At 43.4% G+C, this 10,397-nt stretch overlaps 2 protein-coding genes across 3 annotated transcripts in view; one reads left to right on the top strand and one right to left on the bottom strand.

Annotated features, from left to right (window-relative positions):
- Window positions 1–26: 26 nt before the first annotated feature.
- Window positions 27–6,047, top strand: LOC139575749 (gliomedin-like). The gene is made up of 7 exons (XM_071401013.1): window positions 27–242; window positions 1,422–1,514; window positions 1,856–1,996; window positions 2,269–2,355; window positions 2,476–2,601; window positions 2,761–2,911; window positions 3,628–6,047. The coding sequence occupies exons 1-7, from the start codon at window positions 44–46 to the stop codon at window positions 4,091–4,093; spliced, it is 1,263 nt and encodes a 420-aa protein (XP_071257114.1). The 5' UTR covers window positions 27–43; the 3' UTR covers window positions 4,094–6,047.
- dmxl2 (Dmx-like 2) overlaps window positions 5,755–10,397 on the bottom strand; it is a 129,507-nt gene continuing 124,864 nt past the window's right edge. For both annotated transcript variants that reach the window (XM_071401014.1, XM_071401015.1), the window contains 2 exons: window positions 7,933–8,150; window positions 5,755–7,682 (listed from right to left, as the gene is read on the bottom strand). In XM_071401014.1, the coding sequence (XP_071257115.1) occupies window positions 7,473–7,682; window positions 7,933–8,150 (428 nt within the window). In that variant the 3' untranslated portion in view covers window positions 5,755–7,472. The remainder of the gene's footprint in view (window positions 7,683–7,932; window positions 8,151–10,397) is intronic.

Here is a 10,397-nt window from a genome sequence, read left to right as displayed (position 1 = left end):
AGGGCTGTCTGACCATGTAAAGTACTGTGGCTGTAATGTATTTATGATAGGGCTGTCTGACCATGTAAAGTGCTGTGGTTGTAATGTATGTATGGCAGGGCTACCTGGCCTGCATGGTCTGCCTGGGCACAATGGCACTGATGGCATCCCAGGACTAGACGGTCTGCCTGGGCACAATGGCACTGATGGCATCCCAGGACTAGACGGACTAGCTGGGGCTGATGGAAAACGAGGGAAGAGAGGTACGGAGTGAAAGACCCTTTTACAGTAACAGAGAGAATCATTCTTACTCTGTATTTTCTGCCTCATTGTATCTATCTGTCCATCATCTGATGTGTCCATTATGTATTGTTACCTGGGGCTCTGTCTGGTTCTGTGACTGAAAAGAGAGAGATAATAGAACAGAAAGGGTAGAGCAGATCTCCTCAGGGTCAATAACATGCACCCTAACACACACAACCTCAGACACACAAACAAACTCACACTCACACACACACGCACACACCTACACTTGCACACAATTACCCCACGGTGCACCCATATACACACATAAGCCACACACACACACACACACACACACACACACACACACACACACACACACACACACACACACACACACACACACACACACACACACACACACACACACACACACACACACACACACACACACACACACACACACACACACACACACACACACACACACACAGATCTCCACATACATAACACTTTCTTTCACCTATTCTTAATTAACTGTCATTGGACAGGCATTCAGATCTATCCAGAGATATGTGATGTGTCATAATGCTGAATCATGTTCTCCACTGTGGTGGGCTTCGCTTTCTCTCCATTCAAACACCATAGATCCGGAAACGGAGGAAGAAAGGAAACTGCTCTTCTGTCCCACAGTAGACTAATGTTATTCATGACTCTGTGGTTTTGGGCTGCTCTTGAATGGGCTGTAAACCTCATTCTCCCATCAGCCCACTGGTGCGTTCCTCAGGAGGGAAGGACATGATTCACACCCTATTTCCTATATAGTGCACTACTTTTGACCAGAGCCCTATGGGCCCTGCTCAAAAGTAGGGCACTAAATAGACAATATTTTAGCAGCCCAGGAGAAGTGAATGGAATGGTTTACTGGATTGGCTTTGACTTGACGAATCCTTGGAATTTACAGACTGGAAGCGATGATTTAGTAGATCCATGTCTAGTTCACATTGTGGGAACTCTTTTCTTAACAGTAGCTCAGATATAAGAACCCACGACACAAGCTTGACTCATTTGATTGTGGTCTTTATTTAGGGTTTATTTTTGGGTCAGGCCTTTATGAATTCCTGTTCCATTCCATGTCTCAAGCTAGGATTTGTAAATCACCTGTACATATGAAAAACGATAACCGTGTTCCTTCACAGGTGAGAAAGGTGAGCCGGGGGAGAAAGGAGATAGAGGAGACCCTGGACCCGCAGGAGAGAATACACAATCGTCCAACGATGTCATCTTGGAGGGTAAGAACGGACAGAAATGACAATGTCCATTGTCTACATGAGATACCTCACAATTACAACATCACTATGACTCCTATAGTACATGATGAGACTGGCTGTACCGTCACCATTGTACACTCAAATGGTTCAGCACATAACTTTATTGCAAAATCTTAACAGATCTTCATTAGAACTGAAAATGAATGTGGTCTTAGCACAACACTTAAGGTACCTGTATATGTTGCAACATTAGTGGGCAAGCCCTGTCCTGTTTCATGACCAGTCGATCCAGTTTATGCCTGGACAGCTCTACTTGAAATGCAATGTGATTGTGAAAATCCTTGTCTTTTGGGTCTGTCTAGGCCCCCCAGGTCCGGCTGGTCCTCCTGGTACTCCAGGCCCCATTGGCCCTCCTGGACCTCCTGGCCCACAAGGACGCCAGGGGCCCCCCAGAAACAAGAGCCACCGGGCCAATCTTTCCATCCACGCTGCCCAGACCCTGGGTGGGTAACTACCCTGCACACCGCTACTTATCCTACCCAACTCCCGTATCTACCCCCCCCCCCCATCCATACTGCCCAGACCCTGGGTGAGTAACTACCCTGCACACTGCTACTAATCCTACCCAAGTCCCGTATCTACCCCCCCATCCATACTGCCCAGACCCTGGGTGAGTCAGCCTGTTACTATCTATCCTACAGTTCCTCTACCCACCTCCAACTCTCCTACTGATTCTAACATCATCACTTTCATTGATTATCATTGACTATTTCAGATCTGTCACATGCTGTACCAAACGATGGGACTCTGTCCGCCAAAGAGGCTGGGAAGTTACAAGAGATACCACTAAATAAGAAAAACGGTACAATGACTTGCATGACTTCAAGGATTTGTTTAAAAACCCTCAGACAAAACATGAATATGCAAACCAATCAATCTAGCAATCAATTAAACAATAAATGTTTCATCTTCTGTCCCCCAGAGTGCATCATCAAGTCACTGATCAACCCCCGTAACATATCTAAGATGGAGAGTACGTTCGGAACGTGGATGAAAGACACGGCTGTGCTGAACGACAAACGCATTTGGGTGGCCGAACACTTCTCTGGTACCTCCCAAACTCACACAACAGCCAATCAAATGTCTTTAGCATTTCTCTGGTACCAGCCAAACGCAGACAACAGCCAATCACATTATCTTTAGCACTTCTCTGGTACCTCCTACACACAACAACCAATCAAATGTCTTTTTGATTATCTGTCTCCAGGTCGCACGTTGAAGGAGTATAAGAGCATCACCTCATTCCAGAATGCCACCAGTGAGGTCATCGACGGCAGGAAGTTCTACCAGGGGTGTGGCCATGCCGTTCATAACGGATCCTTCTACTATCACATCGCCGGAACCACCAACCTGGCCAGGTAAAGAACCATTGTCTGGCACCTCCAACCTGGCCAGGTAAAGAACCATTGTCTGGCACCTCCAACCTGGCCAGGTAAAGAACCATAGTCTGGCACCTCCAACCTGGCCAGGTAAAGAACCATTGTCTGGCACCTCCAACCTGGCCAGGTAAAGAACCATAGTTTGGCACCTCCAACCTGGCCAGGTAAAGAACCATAGTTTGGCACCTCCAACCTGGCCAGGTAAAGAACCATAATTTGGCACCTCCAACCTGACCAGGTAAAGAACCATAGTTTGGCACCTCCAACCTGGCCAGGTAAAGAACCATCGTTTGGTACCTCCAACCTGGCCAGATAAAGAACCATAGTTTGGCACCTCCAACCTGGCCAGGTAAAGAACCATAGTTTGGCACCTCCAACCTGGCCAGGTAAAGAAGGGATGGTAATTATCCTGCTTGAATCCAATTGATCCCTTAGCTCCTACCGCACTAGATACTTGTCTGAGAACAATGGATAGTTGTCAGAGGGAAATCAAGGTGAAGCTTTTTGGCCTTGTGCAATTAAAGTCTTGAAGAACAATATTCTGTCTGTGATGTCCCTGGCTGTGTACGATCCTGAGACTGTTCTTTTCTTCTGCTGGTGTGGCATTGTGGTGCACAGTTCCTAAGGAAACCAAAGGTAAATGTGGGAATGTAGATTGTTTATTTCTTACCTCCATCTCTCCATCCATCCCCCAGGTTCGACCTGCAGTCCAAGCGTCTCCACACCCTGGCCATCGACAATGCTCTGTACCACAACCTGTCCTACCTTCTCTACAACTCCAAGACCTACTTCAAGCTTGCGGCGGATGAGAACGGCCTGTGGCTGATCTTTGCCTCCAGTCTGGACGACAGCATTATGGTGGCCCAGCTGGACCTGAAGAGCTTCTCCGTCACATCGTACATCAACACCACCTACCCCAGGACCAAGGCCGGCAACGCCTTCGTGGCCTGTGGCGTGCTCTACGTCACCGACACCAAGGACACCCGTGTGACCTTCGCCTTCGACCTCCTGAAGGGGAAACCGGTCAACGTGACCTTTGACCTGAGGTCCCCTGGCGGGGTGCTGGCCATGCTGTCCTATAGCCCCAATGACAGACACCTGTATGTGTGGGATCAGAGCTACGTGAAGCTGTATGTGGTGCACTTCATCTCTGATGACTGAGACAGTGTTTTGATGGTATTCTGAGGGTGTTTTGATGGTATTCTGAGGGTGTTTTGATGGTATTTTTACAGTATTCTGACATTGTTTTGACAGTATTCGGATGGTATTTTAATGTTATTCTGATTAAAGATGGCCAGCTTTTTAAAGTGCTTAATTAAAGATGAACAGCACTAGTGAATATTATGTTTATTTTATTTTATTTTTTATAATATGTACAGCTTGTCTTTAGTTTTATGCCATCTCAACAAGGACTCTTTTCTAATGGCTTTTTGGGACTGCTGGCTGGGATAAAACACCCTTTTTGTGAATGCTGCTAAATTATTTGTTTAAATTGGATTACAGCTTCCAAAGATGCACACACTGTACCTTTTCCAATGTAGAGTTTAACTGAATAAGGGCTTATCAGAGTAGGAAGTAGATCATTATAATATAATTGTTATAGTCTATATTGTATTGTGGCGATGGTTTAAACAGTAAAATAATTGCTGTAGTTTTCCATATGAGATCTTGGAATGATCTTTTTGTAAGGATACTTAACCGTTTGACTTGTTATATATTGTTTTTATGTCTCTCACTTGTACATTATATTTATTTGGAAAATGTAACTTTTTAAGGTCTACCCTGGAAACCTGGCTTTTTGTGGAGTTAATACTATTTATAGCTGTAAAGTCCTTACTAGACTTTCCCTGTGACTGTATGAAAAAATATGTATCAGAAATGAGTTTCCATATTTACTTGGATCCTACCATGACCAGCATCCCTTACAGAGGGCAATTATTTTTTTTTAAATACCTATATTGGAAATCTGTACATATGTTTATTCCCGACAACTATATTTGCCGCTGCATGGGCTCTACTGATTATCATGTCTAGAGAGAGAAAATACAGAAACAAGCATAAAATCAACCTGATGAAATAAAAATAATTTATTCAACTTACAAAGGTATAACTTTGACCATGGTAGAACAGCCTGCTATATATTTCTGTCTCTCTCTGGACTCTCTCTAGTTCTTTAGTTACAGCCTCCCCATAGTGAGCTTTAGATAGATATATACTGTAGATACCTGAACAACACTTTACTTAAAGCACCTTTTTATGAAGTGTTAATATCTTATATAGACATGAATATCCCCTTATAGATGTTATAGAGCATTATGAAGTGTTAATATCTTATATAGACATGAATTTCCCCTTATAGATGTTATAGAGCATTATGAAGTGTTAATATCTTATATAGACATGAATGTCCCCTTATAGAGCATTATGAAGTGTTAATATCTTATATAGACATGAATGTCCCCTTATAGAGCATTATGAAGTGTTAATATCTTATATAGACATGAATGTCTCCTTATAGATGTTATAGAGCATTATGAAGTGTTAATATCTTATATAGACATGAATGTCCCCTTATAGATGTTATAGAGCATTATGAAGCATGTACCATAAAGCAAAACAAGGCTCGGTACCTTTTTGTAAGGAGCCTAGCGTGTTATTGCTTCACTGTGATGTTTTTAATGGTGCTCTATGACTGCATCTAAAAGGTGACCTATGAATGTTTATAAGGCATTATAAAGCTTCATAAGTACTAGCATCATACACACGACAGAAGGTAGAATATGTAAACATAGATGTCAGAGATCAGACGTGGTACCCAGAGGGAGGGAAGGAAACACAAATCTGTTTAATAATAATACGTATAATAATAAAAACAATACAAACATTTAACAAAAGATACAACTAATCCAGCTGGTATGATACAAAACAAAAAATTAAGTAAAACGCTTTCATGTTTGTACAAGCTGCTGTGGTATTTCATATATTTATATATTAAAACTATTTAACTTTTTACTACTAGGCCAAATACAGCCAGACATTCATTTGTATATAACAGTAGTTTCTTTGTTCTTCCCATAGCCTATTCGTTTTGAAATAAACTTTTAGTGTCCCCAGATTTGAGTGCAAATATCTATTCAATAAGGTTTGTAAAAACAATACAGTACAGTAGTATCACCAAACACAAACCTATGCCATGTTGCACTATCCCAGTAAAATACAGTATTAACCCCTTACATTCCTAACGTAAAAGGCAAAAAGTCCAACACAAATAACAACAGCCTGCAAAGAAACAACCAACCAACCAAAAACAAGTAAATAGTTCAACTAAAAAAAATGACAATGTTTGTGCAAAAACATAACATAACAGACCCCATGTGTTTCTTTCTTCTGGGGGGGGTGGGGGTGGGGGGGGGTTCAGTGGAACAGACAGATGAGACATATAGACTACACACAGTCACAGGATCAAAACACACCATCTTCCAAACACAACGTTCTAGCAGTGAGGCCGCTGCTGCCGCACAAACAGGCTTTTGACGGCAGGCGGGCGGCAGATACAGAGAGGTGTGATCACATAGCTAGGCTCAATCAATCGATCAATCGATGGAGTAGGCTAGCGAGTCACTGGTCAGCCAGTGTTATGGGATGGGGTCACTATGGGGATAATGTGCCATTAACAGTGAGATTAACAGTGAGATTAGCCAGGGAATGAAGAGGATAAAACCATTTCAACAAAATGCAGATCCAACAACTTTAGAGTCACACCAGACCACTGACTAAAGGAACCACAGCGCTGGTTAAATGTAGATGCTAAGAGAGTTGTTCAGCTTATGGGCACAAAATGACAACAGATACACACTTTTTAAGAGCTTGAGCACTTGTACAGAGCACTATCATATCAATAAACCATGTGGTTGCACCGCTTAAAACGAGAACAGGAAGTCATGCATAGCTTTCATATGGACTGACACACTCGTAAACGTCCAGCAGACGCCTTTAAAATGACAGGAAATCTAACTGTTAAAATCAAGTATGGAACCTGTTGCTTTTACGTTTTAATACACGCTTTTAGGCTTTGGGAAAGAAACAAATATTCACAGCTCAATTGATCTTTTCTGATAGGATTTCCGCGAGGTAAAGTCATACCGTACACTCTCTGTCGCTCTCTCAAAGCTGCTGAAACATCGGTCATCTCTCAACCTTTCACCTCTACGTCACTCATATCATTAGAGCCCTCTCAACTAGCCTATCCAGTAGTGTAATATACTTAGTGATCTATCTGTAAACCTTTACCCCGATCTCTCTTCGTCTCTCTCACACAAGTCTTGGCTCTCTACACAACGTTATACTAGTGAAAGAAAGTTTGGTTAATCTTTCAACCTCACTCCTTCCTATCCACCGCCATTCAGACATACCACTTTCAGGTATTTACGTTTCTACAAGATGTTGAATATTCTAGTGAAAGTTTGGTTATCGTTTCAACGTTCAACCACTAACCAATCAGATGACCTCTCTACAGACAGTACAGGAAGTGGTTTGGGGTCTACAGAATGTCGAAGATGCTAGAGGGGATGTTGTAGCGGTCGGGTAGAACCCTCATCTTGAGGGTTCCGTCGGCGCCGCAGGTGAATATGCGGTTGCCGGGGCGGGTCTCCACCTGCATAACGCCTGCTCCGATGTTCCGGAAGATGGACTGCTTGGCATGCTCTGTGCTAAACGAGTGCATGAGGCCATGGCCTGCCAGCTTCCACACCTGGAGGAGAAGGAGAGGAGTAGTGAAAGAGAGAGGTAAAGAGAAAGGCAATGATCAATACATTAATGGAATTACATGATGTCTTTCACAGATCAATCCTGTGACTTAAATACATTTTTACACACATTTGGTCATTGAAATACAGCTAGAGAGCACAGATTAATGGTTGACAGGGTTGGGAACAATTCCATTTCAATTCAGGAAGATTCTAATTCCATTTTCCTCATTAAAAAGTAATAAGGAAAATCACCTTCATGTTCCCCTCAGCTGAGCCGGTTACGAAGAAGTCTTCGGAGACGTCGAGCGCCAGGGCTTTGACGGCTGAGTCGTGGGCCTGGAAGGTGTGTAGCAGCTGTCTCTGACGGATGTCAAACACACACACAAAGCCCTTCCTGCCTCCCGAGATCAACAGCTGCTGCTTGGGAGCATACTGCACCACCGTCGCACCACTCTCATGGCACGGGAAGGCTGGAGAGACACAGATGACATTCTAACTACGAGTTATGAGTGACAACACTAATACAGGGGAGAGAGGGGTAAGTTGAACCAAACGGTAAGTTGAGCCAGCCCTTGTTTCTAGGAAACCATACACAAAATGTATAATTTGACCAAACATTTAGGAAGAGGACATCATTTCATGGAGTCTGAAAAAGTGGTAAACAAGGTTTAAAAAAACTGATTTTCACCAAGTCAAATGAATTAATTTTGTTAGAGGTTTCATGATGCTTGTATCTAAACTAAAGTAGATCATTTAAAGATTGTTCTATACATCAGTTGGGCTCTGTATAAGCTTCAGTATGAGGTCCTAAACCCAGCATGAAAGTGCATCCTTGGATCTGTGTGGGTTAATATAGTATTTTTTTTTGCCTTGGGGTAAGTTGAGCCAATGGCCACGGGATAAGTTGAGCCAACGGTTGAGCCAATGGCCACGGGATAAGTTGAGCCAACGGTTGAGCCAATGGCCATGGGATAAGTTGAGCCAACGGTTGAGCCAATGGCCACTGGATAAGTTGAGCCAACGGTTGAGCCAATGGCCATGGGATAAGTTGAGCCAACGGTTGAGCCAATGGCCACGGGATAAGTTGAGCCAATGGCCACGGGATAAGTTGAGCCAATGGCCACGGGATAAGTTGAGCCAACGGTTGAGCCAATGGCCACGGGATAAGTTGAGCCAATGGCCACGGGATAAGTTGAGCCAACGGTTGAGCCAATGGCCACGGGATAAGTTGAGCCAATGGCAAGTTGAGCAAAATGGAGTGTTTTATTTCCAGGTGTAGCGCGAGGTAGTATCGCTGGGATATCAGGTAACACCAGGGCCTATGTTAAATGTGTTAAAACAAGTACAAAGTTGTAGGTGTTAAGACCGTGTTAACAGATGCTTAAAATTATTAAAAGACAAACGAGCCATTGTGATGAATTGTGATCGGGAAATAAAGACATAGTTTAAATAGGCACAGAAATGTGTAGGCAGCTCAACTTACCCTGTTCCTATGCTCAACTTACCCCATAAACAGGGTAAGATGTCCAAAGAGACCACTTATTTTGGCCAAGCTATGTTTTCAAAACTGTAATGTTTCCATGAATGGAACCCAGTAAGAGTAGCTGCTGCCTTGGCAGGAACTAATGGACCCACAGGAAGAGTAGGCTGCTGCCTTGGCAGGAACTAATGGACCCCAGGAAGAGTAGCTGCTGCCTTGGCAGGAACTAATGGACCCCAGGAAGAGTAGCTGCTGCCTTGGCAGGAACTGACATGGAACCCCAGGAAGAGTAGCTGCTGCCTTGGCAGGAACTAATGGACCCCAGGAAGAGTAGCTGCTGCCTTGGCAGGAACTAATGGACCCCAGGAAGAGTAGCTGCTGCCTTGGCAGGAACTAATGGACCCCAGGAAGAGTAGCTGCTGCCTTGGCAGGAACTAATGGACCCCAGGAAGAGTAGCTGCTGCCTTGGCAGGAACTAATGGACCACCAGGAAGAGTAGTTGCTGCCTTGGCAGGAACTAATGGGGATCCTTAATAAATACAAATACAAACATCTAGTTCTTGTTGCCTATTTATAAATGATTTATTAAATCATTATTCATTGAAGTTCTTGTCTCTCGTCATCATTGAACCTCTGCTAGCTACATTCTTCACCTCTGGCCTAAGAACAGTCCTTAGTCTGGAGTTATCACACATCACTCCCAGAGTTCTCATGCCTTATTGCTGAAATATCTTTGTTAAAAAGAAGTCTATATTTCCCTTGACGGAGTGATGCAGAATGTAAAAAATGTCCTAACTTACCCCACTCTCGTCTACTTTGCTTGATCAAGTCAAAATTTGACCGGTCACCCAATCTTTCATGTAATGGAGACACAATTGTGGCATCTAACTAGTTCATTTGACTGGTTTTATCTACTGTGGTAACTTTGCATGTTCATTTCTGGTGGACTGAAATTACAACTAAATCTTACCATGTAGCATGGCGTTACTGGGTGAAATAAGAGTACAACTAAATCTTACCATGCAGCATGGCGTTACTGGGTGAAATAAGAGTACAACTAAATCGTACCATGCAGCATGGCGTTACTGGGTGAAATAAGAGTACAACTAAATCTTACCATGCAGCATGGCGTTACTGGGTGAAATAAGAGTACAACTAAATCTTACCATGCACCATGGCGTTACTGGGTGAAATAAGAGTACAACTAAATCTTACCATGCACCATGGCGTTACTGGG

Source organism: Salvelinus alpinus, chromosome 5, assembly GCF_045679555.1.
Source record: "Salvelinus alpinus chromosome 5, SLU_Salpinus.1, whole genome shotgun sequence".
NCBI classification, from domain to species: domain Eukaryota; kingdom Metazoa; phylum Chordata; class Actinopteri; order Salmoniformes; family Salmonidae; genus Salvelinus; species Salvelinus alpinus.
The sequence above is the reverse complement of the archived record's forward strand: the minus strand, read 5'-3'. Positions and strand labels throughout refer to the sequence as shown.

What these genes read in the sequence shown, in the direction of transcription:
- LOC139575749 (XM_071401013.1), top strand. Translation starts at nt 44, where the DNA reads ATGATAGGGCTGTCTGACCATGTAAAGTGCTGTGGTTGTAATGTATGT. An exon ending in CCACGCTGCCCAGACCCTGG is followed by an intron (nt 1,997 to 2,268) that starts GTGGGTAACTAC and finishes TGACTATTTCAG; the next exon opens with ATCTGTCACATGCTGTACCA. An exon ending in GGAACCACCAACCTGGCCAG is followed by an intron (nt 2,912 to 3,627) that starts GTAAAGAACCAT and finishes TCCATCCCCCAG; the next exon opens with GTTCGACCTGCAGTCCAAGC.